This window comes from Equus przewalskii, chromosome 17, assembly GCF_037783145.1.
Source record: "Equus przewalskii isolate Varuska chromosome 17, EquPr2, whole genome shotgun sequence".
Classification (NCBI taxonomy): Eukaryota; Metazoa; Chordata; class Mammalia; order Perissodactyla; family Equidae; genus Equus; species Equus przewalskii.
In genome coordinates, this window is record NC_091847.1 from 41,427,100 (window position 1) to 41,453,820 (window position 26,721).

A 26,721-nucleotide genomic window follows, 5' to 3' on the forward strand; every position below is an offset into this window, starting at 1 on the left:
ATACTATCATGCAGTAGTATCAAGATTCTAGGAATATTGCCATTTTTTCTTTCTTTTTTCATGTTTTCTTTAAAGAGCTAATAATATTCAGTATAATTGTATGCTTTTTTCTTTATTTTAATTAGGAATTTTTCTAAGGAAATATATGTTTTTAAATGTCCTTCCCTAATTTCCTATTAATGTTTTCGTATGTCAAGTGTCTATGGTTGCCACATTTAAAATTTTGATTTTGGGGGTAGCTTTTTTCTAACTTTACACTGTGTTACAGCAGCAGTACTCTGCTATGTGTACTGAGTCAGTTTGGGTGCTCCAAGGAGCAGATGCCAAAGTGAGATTAGATGTGCAAGAGATTTATTAAGGAAAACACCTATGATGGATAAAAGGGAGACTCTTCAGACAGCGGTACAGGTCTGACCCTGTGGAAGGAGAAAGGGAAAGCAGGATTGGATAGGAGGAGCGTCAGGCTGCAGCATATTTCTGAGAAAGTTTCAGCTAGGCTGATGGGGAGTCCTTGAGACAAAGTTGCCCTTTAGGAGAATCCCTTACTTGGCTGGAAGGCTAGGTTCTAGTACCGCAACTGTGTTCAGTCATTGACTGAGAGCAGCCCAAGGGAAGCGGGACCTGGGGTGAACCCCCAGAGGATCCAAAGGTGTAGCATCTGGAGGTTGTGAGTCTGCTATGCTCTCCACAGCAGGTTCTGTTGGAAGGAGATCTGAGCTGGGCAACTCCATGACCACCACAGTTAATAACACTAAGAACTATAGTGACAGGTACACACGTATTATTTTATTTAATCTTACCACCAACTCTGTGAGGTGTCATTCATGAGCAAATGGAGACACTGAGAGGTTAAAAAACTTATCCTAGATCTCTTAGCTAGCAAGTGATAAAGCCAGAATTCTAACTTCGGCAGGATTCTGACTCCAGAGTATCTCAAGCATTTAAACACCTGTACCGTACTGACTACATGTACACACTGTAAAGTTCTGCTAAACTTTAGTTTATTACTCGACTATATTCTTTTTACAAAGTTTCATGAATCTAAAAATGTCTAGTTACCTTTGCTGTGCTAGTTTCTAAAGATCAATTTGTTTTCATTATGGCATATATGTTCAAAACTTGTGGCTTAACTTTGAATTTTGATGTATGTCTTCACTTGTCAAAAAAAGTAGTTTATGCTAGTTACACCCCATCCCCCTTTCTCCCAATATATTGAAGTTGTGCTACAGATCTCTAGCTACAGTAAGCAATTCTCCAAGGATGAAGAAAGAAAATGTACACTCACATAGGAATTTCTTTTCCAGAGCTAAAATTGACATTTTATAAATAATTTCCGTGTTGCAAACTTGAGACTAAGAAATCACAGCAATTCAGTGATATGCATTTGGCATGAGTCAGTTTTAGTTCTTAGTGCTTTTCATTGGAAATGGCATAAAAAGTAAGGTTTCTTTGAATTTTTTATGCTGTGGGCTTACAAGAGACATAAGATGTTTTTCTCTTATAGACGTCTGGCAGTGCATGGCAGCAGAAGTAACGAAATGGTCACAAACCCCAGCAGTACTTCCCAGGTCACATGCACTCTTAATTTTTAAAGAATCTAGAAACAACCTAAGCAGTTGATAACAGGTCATTTCTAGGTGATAAAGGGTATTTGATATGGGGTGTTGCTTTTCTTTCCACACTTAGTGTTTCTATAGTCATTTAGAGACTTATTTTATATGGTGGTGGGTTTATATGTTTTTAAATATGTAACCTAACTGGTAACTGAATTGTAATTCTCCTTGCTATTTTGATGTTTAAGATTGATTTTGAGTCTTAAAATTTTTCTTTCAAGCTTTTTTTTTTCAGTTCATTTTATATCTAAACACTTTCCATAGTCATTGACTTCAATGTAAGCGCAATTGGAAATGCCAAAGGCAGCTACTGTTAAAAAAGAGAGATTTTATGAATTACAGTAACTACTGCCAGAAGTGCTTATGTGTTTTTCTTTCAAATGTCTTTATATTAAACTAATTTTAAGAGCTTACTTAAAAAAAACAGCGTCTTCTGAATGTAAAAATTGGGAACTATAGATTGATGCTTTAAAAATTTAGTCTAGCCTTTCAGTGACCTAGCAGTTGATATGAAAACATGAATTTAAAAATAAATAGTGTATTGGATAAACTACTATACTCGTGAAAGAAGCCAACAAATTATCAATTGAACTGAATTTCAAAATAATTATAGTTTTGAGTCCTAAACCAGGTTCGTTATTAAAATGAAATGATAGGTGCTTGACCCCTGGGTGTGCTTGGAATAAATATGGAACACAGTATTGTTTTTAAAACTATTTTGCTTTTATAAGCTAAGACAGATGTACAAAAAAGATGCAGTTTTTATTTTGTATTGGCAGCTTCCAAATATTTAGTATCTATTTCCAAGAGTTGCAATTAGTAAAGCAACCATGGTACTGAAATCTGCACATCCCACAAGCTAATTATATTTGCAAGGTCAGAGTGAATACATATTTTCAGAAAAATAAAGGGTTATATAAATATGTGTCTTCTACTTGGCTGTTATATCACAGTTTGTTGATCTGGAGTATAATGTGTACAATTCACAAATTTGTCTGATAACAGAAAGTGGTGTGTGATTGTGTTTATTTTACTAACCAGTATATTCACAGCAATCACTTCCAAATATCTCTCCAGTAAAGATGTGTTAATTACAAAACAGACAAGGTCTTCTATTATATTAAAGCTACTAACAAGAAGACAGCAGGAATCACACATGTAAATAGCATCATCAACCCCTATTTTAGTCCTCTGTTTTGATCTGTGAGTTGCGCATAGACCAAAGGTGCTATTAAAGACTGAGTGTATGAAATAGGCAGCATTATATGAACAAAATTTATTCAACAAGAAAACAGACCTTTAACATGAATTTAACAAGCCTGAGAAATTATAAACTATCATATGCTGCAGATTCATGCAGTGATAATAAACAAAAAAGGAAAGTAAGAGGTTTCCCTAAGCTAGCCGAACTGCTAATGGTTTTGTTATAAGCTGTCTACTGTTGCAGTGACCTCTGAAAAGTCTCAAGGCACTTGTACCAGAAAAAAATTAAATGGTCAGGCTGGTGAATAGAGATTCAATGTGGTGTGTGTAGGACTTCAGCATGGAAAGGAATTATAAAAGTCTAGCATCATATTGCTGAAAATATTCCTCATACTTTAGCTTGGAAGTTTTTGTTACTACATATTAAGGAGGTAGTTTGGGGCAAAGTTTTTAGCTGAATTACTATTTGGATTTATAAGACATTAACTGAACTAATTTAATGTATATATACTTTAAAACAAACTGTTTAGAAAATTCATATAGCTCCAGAAAATGGATTATTTTCCCTTTACCCCCTCCCCCAACACCTTAATTAATCCTTGGGGGTTCTTTGTTCAGTATGTATCTGAGATTTCCATTCTTAACCATGGAGTGACCACTTTGCTGTCGTTCTGTTGCATCACGCTGTAAATACACAAACATAGAGAAACGCCTTCAGCTTATACACACCTCCAAGTGCTCACTAGGGCTTTTTCTTGAATCTCACTGTGGCATAATTAACACCTCCTTCACCTAGTGCTCATTAGTGCACTGGACATTAATGAGTCTATTTTGATAGGTTGCTCTAAAGGAGAAACCCACTTATTCTCATAGCACAAAAAAAGCAATTATAAAATTGTTCAGAAATTAAAATGTAGACTATATTGCCATATTTATATTTTTATTGCGTACTAAATCTAATTTTGGTCTGCAGGTTGTTGAACATGTTAGTTTCCTTAAGACAGTTGCTATAGTGATGGCAGCAAATTCCTTGAATCTTGGTGTAGTTAAAATATTCATTTTCTATTGGCTATCATATTGCTACTCAGGAATTGTCAATCTAAGCATGTCATTTTACACAGACCATCATTTATTAGTTGAACAGTATATTAAGTTCTTGAATTTTTCTCTTAATTTTTTAATAGAATTTAAAATTTTTTATTTCAGATTTGTTTCTAACTGATCATGATATCTACTTAGCTGGTGTTTTCATTTCCTTTTTATGATGTTTCACACCTGCTTATAATATTCCAGAGAAATATTACAGAGATTTTTGCATGTAAAATAGCTTTCTGCCATTTTAGTTTGAAAGTGTTGAGTATGAAAAAGTATATAGGCATTTTGTTCTGGTATATAATGGAATTCTCATAGTTTTGTAGAAGTGGATTTTTTCTGCAAGTGATTTTACTGAAATTATAAAATGGAATGAAAGCATTTTGAACAATTGGACCAAAATGATGCTTTGCTCTTAAATATTTACCACTAATAGGTAGGGTGGCAATTCTTAATTCTATATTTATTTAAGTTGTACATCTATCTAACAGAATGGTCACTTTTCCCCTCTTTCACCTGTATTTTAATTTTATTTTATGTGCTTTTTAGTAGAAAATGTTAGAAAAGTTACTTCTCTATTTTTTTAAATGATAGTTTGAAATTATTTATATTATCTGATTAAATCATGCCTCATATTAGTACCTATTTTTATCATCACTTTATGAAAAAAATATAAGAAAAAAATTTAAGCCAGAGGTAAAAACCCTAGGCCATATTTATTTATACATAAATGTGAAAGTTAAATCTGGATTACAGTTACTGTATAAAAAGAAAAAAGAGTTTTCACAAACTATTAAATCATGCATGTTCTGGGGATACTTGGTTTTATTTTGAAGCAAGCGGAGTCTTTTGGGAAAATTCATACTGTTAGAAATAAAAGCAAAATTCACATTGATTTTTTTTTGGCTTACCAAAGTGGACAGAGCCCTTAGACTGATTCACTTGTCATAATGCTTTGGTCTAAGTTTGCATTCTTTGGTACTCTTGAGCCTTCTTGGCAGCCTTTTAGAAAGGGTGATTGTTTCTTTTTCTTTCTTTAAATCTTCCTCTTTAGCATACAGCATGTAGTAATACTTTACCCCAAACAGATTTTTCAGACTTGATTAGATTTCACTTGGCTTAAGTTGAAAATAAATTTTAGTTTTTAATCTGTTAGTATCCTCAAACAATAATTATACAAATAAGAGACAGTGTAGTTGACAATAACTTTAAAAACATTGGTAAATCTCAGCTGTTTAGCACTTTTAAAGGCAAATCTAGAAATACTATATTATACTGCTTTAAGATTTTTTTATGGAATGAATGTATTGAGTTTATTCTATAGGTAATTGATATAAATTCCCTGAAAGAGACATCTGTCTCAAAGTCCCTGTGCTTTACATAAAACTTCACAATGTATGTAATTCTTGTTAAATCTCTCAATATATAAGAGCTAACAGATGATACTGTATCATGTAAGAATTTGAGGTCTTTCTGTACAGAAATACTGAATACACTCAGCAAAAAGAGGATGCCTATTGGTATTTCTTTACTATGAGCTTAGGGCCATATTATTCTATACCATGTTCTTGGCTTAAAGCACAGATGACCTTGGTTTTCTTGTGTTGTCCCTCCTATACTCGACAGTGGCTTGGCCATTTAAGGCCATCAGACAAGGTATAAAGTCTTTTCTAGTCACAAGAAGTAAAAGGTATCTGACTAGAAGAGAATACGTGGAGCAAGTGCCTTGCTGGTTGTAATTTTGTTGTCATTTCAAGTACTGTGGTAGTATAATTGATGTGACAGGGCTGGGCTCTAGATGTGGTCCCATAGCTTGTGCTCACTTTCAGTTTTAGTTTCTCTTTGTCATTCATTTTGATTAGGTAAAATTTAGGTGACAAACATATGCACACCAATGAAGGCTGTTTTGCGTAAGTTTAGTAATGACGTATTTCAATAATAAAGATGCAGAGTTAATATTTTTCTTTACTGCTTCATGAAAATTGGAATAATTGGTGTCACCTTACATTACAAGATAGAGGGTGGTGTGCTGATGGCACAGTCAGCAGGAGGTTCTTTTTATTAATATTATAATTAAATGATTTTCTGGAAATAGGCCAGAAACAGATGCAAGTTGATCATGCCTTGTCCACTGTTGCTTGGCATCATCACTTGCTTTTTAAAAAAGAATTGACCTGACACCTTCTTTTTACAGGTTGTTATTGATGCCTTCAGATTGATCAATGCTAATATGATGGTCTTAGGACATGAACCAAGACAAACAACCTCAAATCTGGGTCACTTAAACAAGCCATCTATCCAGGTAATGCCTGTATTTGATAATATGTTAAAACTCTGTTTTACATTTTAAAATCCTGTTATAAAGGGCCATTTTAAGATTTAATACTTAGCTTTTTAATTTGTTTGCAATTAATTTTTCTTGTGCTTTAAAAGAATACTATGGAGATATTGTTGGAAAGTTAGATTTGCTCATAGATGAGTCAGTTTTTAGTGGAGTCTTTAAACTTTCCTAAGATAGTTTGAGGACACCCTTTATGAAAGCATAGGAGAGCCCTTGTCTTGAGAGTACCTTACAGCTTTGTGTGGTTAACATTGAAGTAAAGGACTGATAGGTGTTTCAGGTGGACTTCATTAAGTATCAGTGATGGCTTAGTAGACATTTCTCATAGCAGTAAATAATGGGGGTCCCCAGAAACAATTCCTAAAAAGTACTTAAAATTTTCTACCTTTTTTTGTTTAATCTGTACTTTTAAAACAAATCTTACAAAATACATCTATATGTTACTTTTGATTAGAGTTTATATCTTGTTCTTTCTAGTGGTGTCAACCACCATTATTATATTTAGTCAGACGCTTAATATCCTCCTGAGTGATTAATGTTTTCTTTGTATCATTCACATGCCTCATTGTTTTTACACAAATCTTTATTGTCTGCAAAAATTATTTTAAATGTGTTTTTAAATGCACCATAACCTGTGTCTATATTGTTAATTGCTTCTCTGAAGATTAATTAAAAGCACAGAAATACCATGTTTAGCTAAATAGAACACATACGACGAAGACATTGTAGTAACGATTGCTGCTCCCTTTCTGAAACGTGCTCTGGCGTATGAATGTCTTTTGGGAGTTGTGGCTTTGACAGTTAACTATGGTTAAGCCTTGGTTACACTTTGATAACTTTATACTTTTAGGGCTTACTTTTGTAGCAGTCAGTCATCTGAAATCTTCATCAAAGTGAAATGTTTTGTTTCAAAGGACTGAGGTGTGTTGCCTTTGAAAAAAATTTTTTTACAAGTCAGGGAAAACTGCAAAGCATAATGAGTATGAAATAAGCTACCAGTGTTTTTGATTGGGTACAGACAAGCCCATGCTTGCATGTTCCAAGAGGATGTATTATTGGACCTGTTTAGTCTGTGATAATGACCCTTCTTATAAACCCCCTTAGCATCATACCACTTCATTATTTTTTTGCAAAAGGTTAAGTAGCATCTCACAATCCAGGATCATTTTGATCACTGCATGGTACATTTCTGACAAGTTTTTACTAATTATAAGTCAACAGCCACCTGTTGCAGATTTCATCTTTTAAATTTAAACACTGCTTTTTAACCTTAAAAATTGAGTATAATCAATATTAAAATCTTTTTCTTTCTACGCTATACCAGTTTGTATTTATCACTCTTACCTTGTAGTCTGTAATTTAAGATGGACCTTATGCAGGAGGTTCCAAACCTAAGTTATAAGAACCTGTGTATGTAACAGCTTACAGCATCGTTGTTTTTCCTTTCATTTTAATTTGTTTTCCCTTCCAATTAAAATCTGTAAATATATTTATTTCACAGTTTATATAGCGCCCATCAGAATGACATCTATCTGGGTGCTTTACAGTTTTAAGACAATTTCAATACTAAAACGCTCAAATGAGATCAAGCCAAAAAGTGACAGAACAAAGCCACACCTTAAAACAGTTTCTTAGTTTTCTAAGACAAGCTAGAAAGAAAGCAGCCCAGAAGAACCTGAAATGAATGGTAATATCCATAATGGAATTTTAGTATATGTTGGGAGAATCTTTAACTTGGGGATCAGAAGCCTTTCAGAAAGGCCATGCCTTTTATTTTGAAGGGAAATTAGTCCGCGTTAAGAGGGGCCTTGCTTCTAAACCAACTTTAAAGTGATAGGGATAGAAACCTGACAGCAACCATCAGCACTCATGCTGGTGGTCACTAATGCTTTTCTAACACTGATTTTTTTACTATTATACTTAAAGTAGTGGGAAAAATTATGATTATATTGTAGACTACTATTTAATAATTTGAGGAAAGTTAATATGCTAAGTAAGAAAAATTATAAAATAGGATATACAAGTTCTCCTCTTTGCAAATATCTGTTTTATAAACTGTGCCTATATATTTACACCAACATGTTAGTATTGAATACTTTTGGGCAGTAGGATTATGGAATTTTTTTCTTGTTCTTGCTTCTCCATATTTCTTAAACTTTCTACAGTGAAACATACTGCTTTTGGAAAATGTTATTTTTAAAGCGCTAATAATGTTGAAGTATATATTACAAGACAAAGCTAATAAACAAAGTTTATATTAACTTTCATGTTTTAAAGAAGAGAAGCTGTTCATAGTCCTGGTAGAGAAGGAAAAGTATAATGCCTATACTGTATAGACTTTTATATTAATATATGACTATTATTTTGTGCTTAAAACATTTAACCATTATCATCAAATGTATAGAATTGAGAGTTAACAAGCATTTATTTTAGTAACTAAAACTCTTAAACTATTCCACTAAAAACTGTTCAGCATTTCAGATCCTTAAGAGCCACAGTATATGTCAAGATTGGTCGTCAATCACATGGAAATTTAGTAAATGTTGATGCTGCATAGATGCATTGTGCTAGGGCTGTGAGCCTCTAAGTGTAGCCCTGAGTATAACTGCATTGTCTAACAGAGTTAAGCTATTTGAAAAACGTTGTTTTCAGTAGTTCTTAAACAGTTATAAAACACTTGCACTAGAAGGAACCATTTTGCTCATTTGGTAGGTGAGGAAACTGAAGCCCAGAAAGTTGGTGATTTGCCCAGGCTACCCAGTGAGTTAATGTAGGAACTGGTCTTCATAACCAGGGCTCCTCATTCTTTTATACTATGCTTTGGAAGTTTAATTAATTAATTAATTCTGGCATAGATGTTATATGTATACAGTTCAAAATTGAAAAGGTACAAAAAAAAACATTTAGCAAAAATTCTCTCTTCTCATTTTGCCTTCTGTAACCCAGTTCTCCCCTCTAGAGGGAATGACAAAACGTGTGTTTTGGTTCTTTGCAGAGTTATTTTATTTATATAAAGAAAGCTTCATTTTAAAATATGATTCAGTGGATATTATTTAGCACCACATGTTCAGTTTATCAATGTAAAATAATTTAAGGCAAACAAATTTATCTTTAGATCTAAACCAACATGGTTTACTTTTTTTAACCTACTGAGAACCTATAAATAGGTTATTATTTAGGTCATAAGCTGTGTGTTTTATAATTTACTTGCTTTTCCACAGCAGTGAGTGTATGGAGGTTTAACTTCTAACCTCTTCTCAGTAGTCTGGGCAATGTCAATGAAGTATGATTAGGGTGGGTTTTAGTTGCTTTTAATTATCTGACATGGTCATTCTGTAGGAAGCCATTTAAGTAGAGGATCTTATTTTAGGAACTGTTCTCAGCAATCCCTCTACATAAAATATGGGTCTACACAGTTCCATCCAACCTGGTTGCTGACCACCTCTCATAAACTGTCTGTATTTTTATTCTGTAGTTCCTACTGATGCGGGGTCGGTGAGCCGAGGAGTCAAAAGAAAGATTTCTTAGACTCTCAAGATCTGGCAGTAGTGCTCTTTTATTTAGAGAATAGTGTGGAATAGCATGGGGACAGGACCCATGGGCAGTCAGAGCTTCTGCTGGCGCCGCTTCTGCTGCCCCCGCTGGCATGGGGACAGGGCCCATGGGCAGGCAGAGCAGCTGCTGCTGCCCCCGCTGGCATGGGGACAGGACCCATGGGCAGGCAGAGCTGGTACGTGGGGACAGGACCCACGGGTGGTCAGAGCTCCTGCTGCTGCCCCAAGTTGAGGGTTAGGGCTAATTTTATAACGCATGGGTATGTGACTTATTTTTACTGGAGAAAAGAAAAGATGATGTAAAAAGTCATTAAATGATTTCAGTGCAGATGGGGTCTGGTTATTGTGCGGTCATACAACTTTAGATACGAATCTGGCCATATAGATCGGCATGTAGGTGAGGGTGCCCTGGGCTTCTCTCCCTGGGGCGGTCCTAATTCATACCATAAAAAAAGTCCACTGGGTTGTATAGTTTGGCATGTAGGCCAGGTCACCTTGGGCTTCTCTGGCTGGGGCAGCCTTAATCCACATCACTACCACCTTTACTCATACATCACTGCAGTTCTAAGTTTATTACTTTTCCTTCTCACTATTATTTATGCTCTAGTTTAGCCAATCTTGAACATTCATTGGGATTAGGTGCCTATTCTCTGAAAGACATTTCTAATACCTAAGTTTAATAATTCACATGAATGAATGAATACAAAAATAGAAATCATTCAAATGGTGATTGAAATTTATTTCACTGTAATAATTATTTGTGTACTTCTTTTGAATTTGTCATACCAACAGATTTACTCTAAAGATTAACTAAAGGAGCATAGAAATAACCTGGAAGTTAATCACTGGGATCTCCAGACTCCCCTTGTCTAAATTCCTCCTCTAACCCATTCTTTGGATTAGATAGCATCTTAGATTGACACTGAGCACCAACGTAGGCAGAACTTCCTTCTTTGAAAGGTTGGCAGGCTTTGACCGAAGAAAAAAAGGGTCAGGATTTCCAAGAAGCAAATAATTTAAGTGCTGTTAGTAAATCCAAGATGTATTGTTCTAGAAACAATGCTGTAAAACGTGGCTAGCTTCCCAGGTCAGCCCCGGAAAGCTTATTTAGCTCACAGTATATAAAACTATAGAATGGAACCATGCTTTACAACAATGTTACTATGAGAAATTGTTGCAGGTTTCAAATAGCCAGTTAACAAATGAGCATCAGGAACATAGCTTGTTTTAGTGAAGAATTGCCTAAATTTTCCAAAACCCATCATATGTTTAAGTGTAAATTAAAAAGTTAAGTTTAATGCATCAAATTGCATATTATGTTTAATTTGCAATTTGAATGAAGTCTCTGCTTGATAAAACTAATCTTATATTTGGTGTATACTCCCACAATTTGTAATTCACTGTCAACTAGATTGGTTAATTTGAGAGAATTTATTATTCACTGAGTTAAAAGAGTATGTGCTTTTTGGGCTTATGTGGCAGGAGACTGCACATGGGCAGTTTACTTATGATTTGGGATGAATGCACTGGGGGTACACAGCAGTTGAGTAAGTGAAATTAGAACACTGCTTGAGGGTATAATTTGATTTAAACTATTATGTATTGTATCATTATACTTGCTAATCTTTCATGCTGCTTGTTATTAGTTTTACTACTTTTATCTAAATAATGTAATTGAAAATCAAATAGGTAGTGCCTTCAAATACCAAACTGTATATTTGAGCAGTACCGTTAATCTCCAAAATGTGGACCTGTGGGCCCATTGGCTGACTTCTGTATTCATTGACCATAGCTGTCAGTAGCTTTATGGCCACTATGTAGAATTATATAGTTAGGGCATTGCACAAAGGTGTTTGGATGAGGGGCAATTGAAACCTGAAATCTAGCCTAAGCTCCGCTCTCCAGCCAGGCTGTATCTGGTTGGAGAACTGGGCACCTTTTTCTAATTTTTCCACCCAGAGGATGCTCTTCCTAATTTGCATAAGGTGAGTATAGATTAAAAGAGACCCTGATTAATTTCACTTTTTGATCTACACGATACAGCACTTCTGTGCACTGAAATTGAATTCACTGCTGCTGATGATTATTGAAATGGATAAGAATTTAATAGGTACTCTTAGTACTTTAATTTTGCATACCAACCATTTTATCATAGCATATATTAAGAATATAAGAATGGATTGTTGCAGTACATTTCTAAAATGTTTTAGTACTTGGTAGAGTGATTTTTGCTAGCAAACTTTAGGACTATGCTTTGTTTTCATCCTTATCCTTAAAGCACAAAACTTAATACAAGAATTTCCTAAGATACAATCTAGCATTGTATGATAGAAAAAAACATGGGCTTTTGAGTCAGAAAACTTGGGTTCAATTCCCAGCTTTGACTCTTACTAGCTGTAAACTGGGACAAAGTAAGATTTGTGTCTTATTTTCTTCATTTGTCAAAATACAGATGGAACCAGCTTACCTTACTGAGTTGTTGTGAAGATTAGAAGACTTAATATGTAAACAGATGCTAGGTGCTCATTAAATGTTTCCTTTCCACCCCTTCTTCTACCTCAACACCCTAAGACCTGCACTGTAAAATCCAATAATTAGAGAGTATGGTGGTGGTTTTGGTTAGCTTTATCTTTAGATTCCTGAGAGTTAACCTCAAAGCCTTTTTTGTTTTTATACTTGTTGAAGATATGTCCAAGGTTATTTCGGTACTTTCATGTCTTACTAGGCTGATAGAAGCTCCCCCAGAATACTGTTCTGTACCTCATTTGAACCTCTGTTGTTAGAGTTAGGTATTTGAGCAGTTTTTTTTTTTTAAAGATTGGCACCTGGGCTAACAACTGTTGCCAATCTTCCTTTTTTTTTTTAAGGGTTGGCACCTGGGCTAACAACTGTTGCCAATCTTTTTTGTTGTTGTTTTTTCTGCTTTATCTCCCCCAAACCCCCCCCGTACAGAGTTGTATATCTTAGTTGCAGGTCCTTCTAGTTGTGGGATGTGGGACGCCACCTCAACATGGCCTGACGAGCAGTGCCATGTCCGTGCCCAGAATCCGAACCCTGGGCCCCGCAGTGGAGTGCGCGAACTTAACCACTCGGCCACAGAGCTGGCCCCTGAGCAGTTGTGAATGGATTACAGCACATGCAGGGTTATCCTTTCTTAATAAATCATGCCATTAGCTTAAATTTTTATTATGATTTGGCTCTTTGTCTTGGAGATCAAGTGCAGTGGAAAAAATTCTGATTAGAGAGATTGCCTGTCACTGGATAAGAGTGTAAGCTAAATAAACTGAGTAAAGAACAAACTCCACTTTTTAGTTTGGAGACATGCACAGACACAATTATTTGAATCTGTTAGAACTGAATTAAGAAAAAGAGAAACCCCAGATGAATGTTGTGGGTGAGGAAATAAGTGTATTGTTGTGACTTTTTAGGCTTTTCGTTTGAAATAACAAAGAACCCCCTAGATATGATAAAATCAGACTTAATAGGGGCCGGCCTGGTGGTGCAGCCTGTAAGTTTGCACGTTCTGCTTTGGCGGCCTGGGGTTCATCAGTTCAGATGTTGGGTGCGGACCTACACACTGCTTGGCAAGCCATGCTGTGGGAGGCGTCCCACATATAAGTAGAAGAAGATGGGCATGGATGTTAGCTCAGGGCCAGTCTTCCCCAGCAAAAAAGAGGAGGATTGCAGCAGATGTTGGCTCAGGGCTAATCTTCCTCAAAAAAAAAAATCAGACTTAATAAATTATGTATTATTTATAAATTATGAATAATTTATAATTTGGATTATGATGAGGTCAAACCCTGTCTCTGACTCTGAGCAAGGGTACTGAAACTGTTGAATGCTTGCTGCTCTGTGTCATGCTTTGAAGAATGTGTGACCCATACCTCTAAAGCCCACTTCTAAATTTGTAGCTGAGAAAAAAAATTTTAATCTTTATTTAGAATAAAAAGCTTTTTTTAGAAGACAGTAAAGATATTGTCTACAGGATATGTCAGTAGTTTCAAACAGTTTATTAGATGAAAAATATTAATTTGACCTTTTGCTAATTTATCTATATAGGCATTAATTCATGGACTAAACAGACATTATTACTCCATTACTATTAACTATCGGAAAAATGAACTGGAACAGAAGGTAAGTTTGAATTTTTATCTTAGAGTCTTAGGAAAGAGTCTTTTAAACCATTTAAACTGTTACCTGGTATATTTGAATTTGAATTGTTGACCTTTTTCATTGATGTGTTCAAATATTTTTTCATTCCTGATGAATTGCAGCATAAAATAAAGGAATATTTTATGTGACATATTGAAAGACATTGTGCCTTATAGGTAGGTGCTAAAGCAGGAGAGGAAATAGGAAACGAACATTCCAGTTTGGTTTTATGATAAATTACAAAAATCTTTCTCCTAATTCTGTGATTTTCCTGATTAACTTATCTTTTCGAGTAAAAGGACCTTTTGTAATTAAATTACTAAATAAATAGCTTTCCGAATTTGAAAGAAATAAATTAGATTGTAATTGTGTAGTACTTTAAAAAAATGTACCATGTTTACCTAGGGTGAACTAAAAGTGAGTCAAAAGGAAAATGCAGTTTAGGGTTTTCAGATATTTAGAGCTAGATTCCTATCCTTTTTTATACCAGGAAGTTTTTGAATTTGATTACTTTTAAGATTACCTAGCATCTTGGTTGATTAGCACTCTCTTGTTTTTCTTGTTTTAGGATTATTTCAAGTACAGTTTTTCTCTTAACCAATGCCAAATATTTAAGTTTCCCTATTACTTTTTTAAATTACAATATGAACTGGCTTTTTTTCTTTACTATTATAATTAGTCACATTCCTAATTAGCTTCTTATATTTCTTTCTGTGAAGGACTTAAAAAAAATTTTTAAGAACACTGACAGCCAGTAAATTTTGGTTCCTGTGTGTACTCTCAAGTCCAAACATGATAAGTAACCAATAGGAAATAAGACTTTTCTTGCTAGTTCCTCACAACGATACCTTAGAAGGGGATTCTAGTGCATATGGTGAGTGGGGGGTAGAGTAAGTGGGGCTTTCCATATTATCCCCTCTTTCAACCAGATCACCTCCATTTTTAATCTCATTTATCTATTGTGGGGGGAGGATGCTTTATAAGATTTTCTTTGAAAGAAGAAGGCTGGGGTTTTTTTGAGTTTGCTAAGCCACTGTTTTTGAAAGGTCAAAGCCACCGATAAATTCACCCAAAGGTTCTAGGTGCTGGAGCATGGTGATGAGCTGCAGGGCATCAGTTCTTCCTTGGCCTGAGGGGAGACACAGAGCCGTAAAGCTCTCTTCTAGCTGCTTGCTTGTGTCACAAAGTTTATATCTGCCGTGGTAGATATAGTTGATAGCTTGAAGTACATTTTCAACACTTATTTTAATTTTACATACAATAGGTATAGGCTTCGAAAAAGGGCACCACTCAGATACAAACTGAAAAATTCACTCAGATATATAAATATTTTATCAGTCTGATATCTGACACTCAGTTATTTGGAAATATCCAGCTAATTACATGTTGATGTAATTAGCTCCCTTATTTTTTCCCTCCCTTATTTTTTTCCCTTTTTTGGTACCCCATGAACTTGGTCACCATCCTTAGCATAAAAGACACACAATATAAATACTTACATAAATTAATTAATGTTATATTTATGTTCCTAGTAGCTCAGTTCAGGTGCTTTCTTGGTACCAAAAGCACTGCCTTTATTCTTTTTCCGCCAATCTATATACTTAACCCCAAGCCTTACCTGAGGGTCCCAGTGGAATCCTTGTCCAGGCATGGTAGGGATAGCCTGCTGCTCTGCACAAACTTTCTTTGTTTGCTTTTGAAGTGGTAGGAAAATCCAATTCTCAACACTTAATTATAGGTAGCTTTATGGCATAGGTGGTTGTAGCTGCACCAGAATTTCTCAAGGATATATTTTCTAGAACACTATGAATAGAGAAGATGGGAAGCAGTCAGAGAAATTGGAGGTACTTGTGCAGGATTTTTCCAGTTTTTTTGCAAGCTACTCTTGCCCCCATGGGCCCTAAAAGGGGAATGGGGAAATTTGAAAGTTTTATGTCTTGAAAAGTCTCATAGGTGATTTTGACATGCAGCTTATTCCTCAGCATAAGAAAAACTTTGTACTGCATATAGCTGCAAACCTCTAAACAAGTAGAGTAATTTTTTTAAGCTAAACTCATATACTTTCGAGTATGTCTTCAGATCCTCATGGCTCACGGATCTCACTTAAAGTATATTGGTTCTAAGAGTGAAAGAACAGTCATTCTGTAGCCACCATTTGTTTCATATTGCATAATCTTATCACTTATTTAAAAAGCTCTTCTTGTTCAGTGATAGTCTTCAACTGAAGAACATTTGTAGACTAAGACTTTAAGAAAACCGTCTTAATACAATACTCTAAACTTGAAAACTTAGGAACTTCCAAGAATACGTACTCAGAACCAGGAGTCCAATTTGAGAAACAATGAACTAAGGTGTTTAGTTCCATGATCATTAATAGAGTCTGATCCCAATTTGCCAATGTGATTGCAAACTGGATGAATCTGTTATTTCCTTCCCAGTTTCATGACTTTTCATTCTGACAGTCAAAAAGTTTTAATTTTTTGGATTATAAATGGAATATTAGAATTTGAAAGAAACATAGATTCTCTAGTATAAGCTCTCAATTCATAGATATGTAAACTGAGGCTTAGAAAGATTGACACAAAGTCATTCAGTAAATGGGGCATTTACCTCCCTATCTTGGCATTTGAAAGCTGGGCTATATGAACTATTAGAGATTCTGTGTAGCATGATAGTTTCATTAATTCATTCATTCAACAGATATTTATTGAGTGTCTGCTATGATTAGATATTGTTCTAGAATCTAGACCCTGGTGATCTTGAAATAAACTGGGCAAACTCCTTGCCCTGTTGATTTCTGTAATAGAAAGAAATGCAAAGAAAACAAAAGTTTCAGGTGTTGATAGTGTTATAAAAATAAAACAGGTTATTTTGTAAAAATAAAACAAGTATGTTTAAGATAGTGTGAGTGGCTTTTCTATGTAGTGTGGTGACGGAAGGCATCTATCTCTAAGGAAGTGAGGATGGTATCCATGCAAAGATAAGGAAAATAGCCTTGGAGGCAGAAGGACAGCAAATGCAAAGGCCATGGGGTTGGAGTACTTCTTAGGTTATATTAATATAAATTTAAGAGAATTCTTATTAGAGTTTAAGTTAATAAAATTAAATTTAAATTCATTAATTCCAAAAGTTTTTTGTGAAGTTGTTTCTCAAGACAAGTGAAGGAAATATCCTTAATACAGGAAAATAATTACTTTATCTTTTTTAGATGTTGCTAAATTTGCATAAGAAGAGTTGGATGGAAGGTCTGACACTTCAGGACTACAGTGAACACTGTAAACACAATGAATCAGTGGTAAAAGAGATGTTGGAATTAGCCAAGAATTACAATAAGGTAAAAGTTATTTCCAAAATTTATTTCTTATAATCATTGGAATATGTATGATTAGATGTCAAGCATTGTATAAATATAAATAGTTGAAAAGAGAATGACTATTTTTTAGATCAGAGAATAAATATTTTACGCTTTGCAGGCCATTCAGTCTGTTGAAACTACTCAACTCTGCCATTGTAGTGTAAAAGCAGCCACAGACGGTATGTAAAGGAATGAGTGAAGATGAGTGAAGCTGTGTTCTAGTAAAACTTTGTTTACTAAAACAGGCAGCTGGCTAGATTTGCCTGTGGGATATACTTTGCCAACCCCTGTTGTAGACCATGTAAAATAGTGTTACGTTTGTAACCTCTTCATTATTCAGAGGAGTTTTTATTAGAAGAGAAGGGGAACAAGGGGATGTAGACAACAACAATAGCATTTAATACTTGCTATGTATCATTTATTTTATGAACTTTTCTGTTTTTCATTTAATAAGTGTTTGTTGAAAACCTACTATGTGTCAGGCACTGGGTGTTTGGTAAGAAGCAAGACCTGTCCTCACAGAACTTATTTTTTGGTAGGGAAACAGAAAGTAAACAAATAAACACAACATAATACATTATGATTAGTGCTATGAAGAAAATAAAAAGGATGATGTAAAGAAGAGTAACTAGGAGAGACCATTTTATATGAAGATGTTAAATAAGTTATATTTAGCAGAATCTCCTGAAAATGTTTATTGTGTGCTAAAATATATATGGCCATGGTACTGTTTTTGTTCATAGATTTATATTCTTTTACAATTCTGAAATTAAGAAAAAACTTGAGCTGTGACTAAATTGTATCTTCTGTGTTGTGTTAGTTTCCTAGGGCTGCCATAACAAATTGCCATAAACTAGGTGTCTTAAAACAGCAACTTTAGTCTCTCACAATTCTGGAGGCCAGGAGTTTGACATCAAGGTATTGGCAGGGCCTTGCTCTTTCTAAAGCCTCTAGTGGAGGGTCTTTCTTTTCCTTTTCTAGCTTCCGTTGGTCCCAGCATTCTTTGGCTTGTGGCAGCATAACTCTAATCTCTAACCAGGGTTAGGATTTCAACATATCTTTTTGGGGGGATGTGATTCAACCCATAGCATGTATTTTCTGAGTTTTTTGGCCAAAACCGACATAAAGAATAGATTTTACATTTTGACCCGGTGCATGCAAACGTATATTTATGTGTATATATGATTGCAACAAGTTTTATGAAACAATATTTACTCTTATTACATGTGATATATTCTACTTTCTTTCTCATTTGACTCAATTTCATTGTTTCAATTATATACATATTATACACACATATATATATAGCTTGCAACCCATTAATGAGTTGAAAACCTGCAATTTGTAAAACATATATACACCTTATACAATGTTATGTTTGCAAATATTTATCAAATATCTCCTGTTTCAGTGGAAAACATGGATCCTTCCTTCATTTATAGGAGAACAGGGACAGTAAGAAAAGTTCATAAATAATCAGAGTACAGGCAAAATTGGTGAGTTCCATGACAACTTAGTATTCAAATTGTCCACACACCAGCTGCATTAGTATCACCTGGAATCTTGTTAGAAATGCAGGCTCTCAGACCTACTGAATCAGAATCTACATTTTAAGAAGACTTCTAGGAGATTTATGTACTCATTCAAGTTAGAAGTTAGAGAACACTGCCATGGAGAAGTCCACGTGCAGTCCTGTAGAAGTTCAGAGGCCCTTGCTTTCAGCTGCAAGAGACATAGGATGCTATCTTAGAGTATAACGACATTTGAACTTGACCTTAAAGCATGAATAAGATTTGCACATACAGAGAAATGTTACTCTAGGCAAAATAAACATCATGGGCAGAAACTAGGAGACAGAAAAGTCAAAAACATGTTTAGGAAACTAGCTAGAGTACTAATACATGAGGACGAATAGTGAGGAATAAGGTTTTTTAAAAATATTGAAATAACAGAGTTTGGAATATGAAGATAGAGTTATTTTTTGATCAGGGGCATGATCTACCCAGAACCTAACTTTAGAAACATAATTTGACAACAGTATAGAATGTGCTATAAGAGGAAATTTGAAATGGAGATTCTGTTTAGGAAGAGCTTGCTATTACCGAAACAAAAGGTACTAAGTGTCTGGATTACTCTAGTGGCAGTGGGAAGGAATGCATCGATAGACAAATAAAACATGGCACCAGTTGGATAGATGAAGTGAAAGAAGAGGGAGGAATCAAAGAAAAATTCAAGGTTTCCTGCCTAGGTGACTAGAAGTATGTTGGTACCGTTAACATTTTCAGTTTAGGTAGAAGTAGAAGGATTAGGAAAGGAGATAGAAGTCTGTTTTAAACAAGCAGTTAGAAATGTGGGACTAAAAATTAACGGTAGGGGCTAGAGCTGAAGATTTTGGAGAGAGTTAAACTTAATATTGGTTGTCACACCAAAAAGTAATATTTCTCTTTTTAAATTAAAAACATCTTACCAAAATGGATATTTGCCAAGAGACAGTGTATAAAATTTACCAAGTGCAGCTACAAGTCTTGAGAGAATTGAGCTTTGAAAAAAACATACAAACTAAATTCCAGCAAAATTAGGTTTGGCTTTGAAGAGCATGCCCTAATATATATGTATTCCAGCTGGAAATCCCCATTGGTTCTAGATTGTAGGGAAAATATTTCTTTCTAGTATTTAATGTTTTCATGCTTGAAGATTAAAGAGAAAGAATTAGTTTATCATACTTAAAAGAGTTAACCTTTTATAAATTAAAAAGTTATGACTTAAGTTGTTATTCAGCAGACTGTAGGGAATGGCTTTCATTTCTCTGTAACATTACAAGTTTAAGTAAATTCATATTGGTACCACTGCCAGGAAATAACCTATTTATGGTTACTGCTGCCCATCCACAGAAGTTTTTCCTATTTTACAGTTTTAAAAAATCTCTGTAGTACTCAAAAACTTGTAAGATTTGGTTATAAAATGAAAACAATGTGTAAGCTGTGATATGAAGGAGTCCAAATTTGGGAATGTAATTCCCTCTGTGATTGAAAGAAAATGCGGTGGAGTTTTTAGTAACACTTAAAATATAAAAAGAAAGGCCCATGCTACCAGTTCTTCATAGTATTCTTTTTAATTGGTTGATGTTTTAAACTAAGGTAATTACTGTTAGTGCCAGTTAGCTCCTAAAGTAAAAGAAGATTAGAAAATAATTAAATTCCTTTGTCCCAACTTTTGGACTTCAAGTTTGAATTCCATACGAAGATTCTGCTTGATTATTAGTCCTTGATTTCTCTAATTACTGAACTTCAACACCCACAACTCTGTTACTACAGATCTCCTAATTTATTCATTCCAAGATGCATCTATTTTTTAAAATATTGATAAGATTTGATTGGATATTTGTAAATGAAAGTGCAAGTGAAAAATGAATTGCAAAAGAGCATTTTAAGAATAGCATGGAAACAAAGTTTTGCCTTGTTTTTAAACACATAGTCCTATAAATTCTGAGATCTTACAATTTACTTTTCAGGTAGAAATATTGTCTACTTAGTAACCTGAAAGAAAGATTGGGTATATCTTGTATATGATTACGTATAAAATATGTAATTGTATGATTACATTTGGTTTATTGTGGTAGCTATATTAAATAGGAAAATCTTGTTTTGCGATAGTGCAATAAGATAAGAAAAACAAAATAAGGTATAAATATTGAGAAAACCAGGCCAGATTATCACCATTTAACTATGATAGGATGTGTTTGCAATCATAGAAATCCAAGAGATTAAACTAGAAAACTGTTATAATCAAGAATTATGTAGGTGGTAACCATGCAGTTACATGGGCTAAAACCAGTTAAAAAATAAAATAGGCAAATCGCTTCATAGTAGCATCCAAAATTATAAAATACTTAGGAACAATTACCATAAGAAATATAAATGTATATGACTTAGTTGAATAATACTAAAAAAGTTTGTGAATAAATTCCCTTGTTTCCAAATGAGAGGACTCAATATTGTAAAGCTGCCGTCGAGCTTTCCAAAGATTACTTTCATTCTAGTAAGAATATCATTGGAGTTTTAAAATTTTGGTAACTTGACAGTAAACTTTATCTGGAGTAAAAATTAAAACTAACATTTATTGAATGCTTTTTAGGAGTCAGACTGGGAGAAAATATTTGTACCTATAATACAGAAAGCACTAGTATCCAAAAAATGCATAATATCCAAAGGATTTCTATAAAATAGTTTTTGAAAACAATAATAAATTGGACAAAAGAGCTATAAAGCACACTGAAGACAAATGGTATAAACAGGAAAAAAGCTCAACCTTATTAAGTAGTCAAAGAAAAAAAGTTATAAGTAGAAATTTTTTTTTCTTTTCAAATTAAAAAAATGGTTTGGGAAAATGCACCGCTGGTGGGAAAATAAAGTGATATAACATTTTCGGAGGCCATGTTTCAATTTTATCTTTCAATTTTAAATGCATGTAACTCTTTAAACCAACCTTTTTTCTTATTTTGTTGAGGTAGATTTACCCTGAGCTAAGTAAGATCTGTTGCTAGTCTTCCTCTTTTTGCTTGAGGAAGATTCGCCCTAAGCTAACATCTGTGTCAGTCCTCCTCAATTTTGTATGCGGTTGCCACCACAGCATGGCTGATGAGTGGTGCAGGTCTATGCCCCGGATCCGAACCCTTGACCCAGGCCACCAAAGCAGAGCACGTGAACTTAACCAGTATGCTACAGGGCTAGCCCCCAAACTGTTTTCGTTTAAGGTTTGTTATGAAGAATAAAATTCTACAAGTACCAACTTAGAGAAATGTTTACAACCTTCTGTTATGTGTAAAAAATTAAACTGTATAACAACGTGAAAAGTCCCTACTGTGTTACCTTCCCTCCCTTTTTCAAAGATACCTCTCCATCTCACATGTATTTCAAAATACTGTGTTGTTAACAGTGTTACCTCTAAGGTTGAAAGGTAGAGAATTACATACTTTATGTAAATCCTGAATTATTTTCAGTTTTTGCACTAAGCAAGTGTTATTTATATCTAAGATTGTGTTAACTTAAAAGTAACAGTGGCTTAAACAAGATAGAAATGTATGTCTCTTGGAATTCAAAGCCAGTTTGAAACTTTAAAGTCATTGCAGACCCAGATTTCTTCTACCTTTTGCTCCACTTTCTTTGTATTGGCTTCTGTCCTTTAGATCTCCTCATGATTCAGGGTGATTAGTAGAGCTTTAGCCATCTCATCTGAGTTCCAGGCAACAGGAAAAAAAAAAGGAAGGGCAAAAAGGGGATGCTTCCCAGCTAAATCAGTTCCCTTACAGGATCCTTTCTGTTAAGTCCCATCCAGCACTTCTGATTATAACTCATTGGCAGAACTTAGTCAGGTGGACACACCTTGCTTTGAGAAAGGCTATATAATGTAGTCTTTTACCTAGGAGCATTGTTGCCTTTAATAAAATCAGGATTATATTACAAAAGAAGAAAAGGAAGATGTATAGTGGATAGGCAACAAGTAGACTCTGCCGTAGAAATTTTTTTCAACAAACTGAACTACAATTTCTATTAAACACACACACACTTGTATGCAAATACACTCACGCCTGTACACATATGGTCTTTATTTTATATCTCTATTTCATGTAATTAAATTTTAAAATTGAATTCCCTATAAGATTTTTAGGAAGAATTTATGCTGTTCAGGGCTACTTAATAAATCATGTCTTTGGCTTTATTATTCAGGATGTGTCACTAAAAAGTAATGATTTCCCAAATTGCTATGAATGTTACTTCCAGGTCTTTGGAGAGAGATAGGACTGTGTTTAAATCACAGTTTCATTGCTTATAGGCTATATGGTTGTAGTGACCCCATCATTCTTTGTGCACACTCCTTTTTTGTATGTTTCATACTGCATTATAATTTGAGATTTACAGGCAAGTAAAGCCCAAATGCGAGCTCAATGAAGAGCAGGAACTGTCTTACTCATAGTGAGTACTTCACAGTGATTACTGAATATGTAAAACGATGAAATTTCTACTGTAGAGGACATGCATAGAATGTACTGGAGTGTTATAAGCTATTCCAAAAGAAGAGTTAGAAAAATCTTTTTAAAGTGGAAGTATTGCTGGGATTAACTTGTAGTTCCCCCAAGGACATAGTGCCTAATTACTTCATATGTAAAATGTAGTTTAACTACTTCACTGGGGTTTTCAAGGATTCAGTAAATTAATATTTGTAAAAGCATGTGTATGTTAATGTTTAATTACTGATGGTTGTAGAAAAAACCACTTTTATTGTTCTCCATACTCACGCCTCTTCTACTTTCTCAGTTCTCTAATTATTTCGTGTTTGTTAATTTTACTTTCCCAAGTATGTTTTATAAAAGCCACTTTTTAAACTTATTCTCTACCCTCATAGCCCATACTATGATTTTCAGTTAGATAGTCAGTACATTGACTTGATATAAAAACCAAGAAGAAAGTAAAATACATTATCCTGACATTCACTAGCAGCTATGCAGAGATTGTTTAACGGTGAAAAAATTTACCATATAGGTGATTTTAGAAAGCATGTGCTTAAACGGCAGCATAGCATGTTAAAGGGTGAACAAAATTAACATGTCAAAGGGAAAAAGAGAAGCCCAAGGGAAACAGGTATTGGAGTACTTCTAAAGGTGTTCAGAAAGTTCAAGAAAACTGAGCCCATTGGAAGTTACCTGGTGGAGATCCTTAAAAGAGTGTTAATAAAGTGCCAAGGATCCAATCCATGTTTTTTAAAGGGTAAATAAAATGGTAGAATTTGAGAGAGTTTTCCATTTGAGAAATTTGACCATTACCAGAAAAAAGTGAATGAGGTTAATGGGTTTAGTAAAAGCCTCTTTAAGATAGGGGGTACATCTGAGGGGATTATGATAATGTAGACCAAATTCCAGGAATTTCTTAGAACTGTGCAGACCGTGCATGATGGGATAGCCATCTGGGGGTCTTTGTTGATAAACTGTTAAAAACGTTTCTAGTGTGAATAGCCACAAACATTTTCAGTGCTTTTTTGTTGGTTGAGTAAACCGAAGAGCACGAATGCAAAAGCAAAATTTGATGCCAAATCAGAGTTGCCATAAACACAGAAGTTTGCCTAGTGAGGACACTGCCTGTGCCTGAATTTCATTTGTTTCTGCTGCTACCATTTCTTAATTTTTGCTGGTGACTAGCCAGATTAGAACTATGAATGAAGACAAACTAGTCTTGCCCAGATGGCAGATGAGGTTATAGGTATCTTAGGTAGGTGGAGAAAATATTTAGGGGTTTGATGATCTGATCTGATCTGATCTGGTCTATCTTAAAATGTAAGAGATGTGCTTACCCTTTTGTCATTGAGGTTTGCAACCTTAGTGTATGCCTAAATCTACAGCTGCTCCTCATTTTCCAGATGGCATCTATGGCTGGGAGTACTTTTTACCATCTGCACTTCTCAAAGAGTTTGTGAACTCTCTCTTTTAATTATTGGAAATGGAAAAACTAATTGGTAAAGTGGTTAAATGATGTAAAAGATTTAAAAAATTGAGTTAGAGTTTTTTAGACTCTATTTAACCTTTCAAATAAGATCAATGCTTTAAATGCTTTTTGACTTTCATCTTTGCCTATCTGCCATCTTTGATATTTGCAGTACTCCAAAATATTCTGTAATAACTATTTTGTACATGGATTGGTATTTTGAGACAAATTCCAACTCTTACCTCTTTCTAGTACTGTGAAGTGCTGTCATTGGCATGTGCATAGAACAACTAACGCTGAATGAGTATAGAGTACAAACTTAATGTGAATTGTTCCATTCATCTAATATGTTTTCATGTTGGTAAGGTATAGTGTCATGATTTGTAAAAGTAATTTAGAAAGACAAACTTTTTGTATGTTGCCAGGATTTTTGTATGTAAAACATTGAGATACCGAGAGAAGCAGTTTCCCAGTTAGGAATTTTTTTTTTAACTAGCTGAGAATAATAGGAGTGACATATGACTCTGAAAATGAACATATTCTCTGTCTAGGGGATTCTAGATTTGGAGTGTTATTAACTTTTATTTTTCTTTCTGTTTTATGAGTCATAAATGTATTTCCTAGTGATGTGTTGTAAATAAGTATCCTCTAATAATCAGTAGATACAATAGTTATACACCATCTTTTCTCTTTAGGCAGGTTCTACTGGGGAAAATTCTCTAGATAGTTTGTCCATTTATAAAATTAGACACTTGCCATCTTTGCTCATTTTCAAGTTCTCTGTTTACAAAACTATTAAGAAGGTGTGAAATGCAGCCAAACTTCCCAGTTTATGGGAAATGTCTGATGATTGCATTTCCTACATGTTCATTGTTCACACATGAAGAAATTTGGCAGCTGCAAGATTATTAAGTTTAGAGTATCCAAATCTAACCCTCACTGGGGTTTTGGTTTCCTGCTTTCTGCCACCACCGTCTCACCCCCTTTACCATCTTTCTGGTAAGTGCCCGGGTGGTATTTCTTACAGTTGGTGATCCTTAATTTCATTCGTTTTCCATTTATCAGATGCTATGGATAAATCATGGTCCAGGAGTGCACCTGATGCAGAGTGCTAGCTTCAGGCAGTAACGTACCCAAACTGTTGAGAAGGAGGTTCCTTAAACTTTGACTTCTCAATAAAGATGCTTTGTGGTGGTGCCATTATTGGGAGAGGAGGGCAGTGGGTAGCTAATCTGAATCTTCTGTAATTATTTCAGAATGACTCTGCTAGAAAATTTATGATCCTACACATAAGATTTTGTAGCTAACTGAAAATAGTAGAAGGTGATTTGCTTATATTATTGTTATGGTTGTTTTAATTTTTATTTGATTTGGCTTTTGATTCGAGTAAATTTTGATGTTGAAAACTTCAGATTATTCTCTATTTCTTCATGATTACTAAAGATCACTCACGTGGAGTAGTGAGGGTTTTTTCCTGAATACATGTATTACTTTTAGAGGTTTAAATATGTGAAGTGATTAAGAGAGAAAACTATATGATTTATTAAGTGGATCAAAAGTCAGCAGCTCCTTTGGTCTTAAGTGTTACTGATATTAAATAGATACTGGGTATGCACAGGTTCAGTTGACAAGAAAAAAAGAGACAAATGAGAACTTGGGAGGGAGCTAGAGTGAAAGTAAGAAAAGGAAAAGACGACAGAATAGGACTAGTTAGTACTACAATGTCATAATGAACTACCCCGGGTGCTTCTACCCTTCGGTTTAGCCTTCCCTCAAAGAATTCATAACGGTTTCCAAATGGTTAATGCTACCATTTGGTGATCTAGTTTGATATTTTCAATGTCTTTTACGTATTTCTTGTCTATTTTCAAAGTAATGGTGGTAATAGATTTCATTACCCTGAAGGTTATTCTGAAGATGAGCAAAATTGCTTTTT

At 34.6% G+C, this 26,721-nt stretch overlaps 1 protein-coding gene across 3 annotated transcripts in view; it reads left to right on the top strand.

The window, feature by feature from the left end:
* PSMD14 (proteasome 26S subunit, non-ATPase 14) overlaps positions 1-26,721 on the top strand; it is a 94,573-nt gene that overhangs the window by 64,872 nt on the left and 2,980 nt on the right. For all 3 annotated transcript variants that reach the window (XM_008531817.2, XM_070581373.1, XM_070581374.1), the window contains 3 exons: positions 6,103-6,210; positions 13,863-13,937; positions 17,164-17,289. In XM_008531817.2, the coding sequence (XP_008530039.1) occupies positions 6,103-6,210; positions 13,863-13,937; positions 17,164-17,289 (309 nt within the window). The remainder of the gene's footprint in view (positions 1-6,102; positions 6,211-13,862; positions 13,938-17,163; positions 17,290-26,721) is intronic.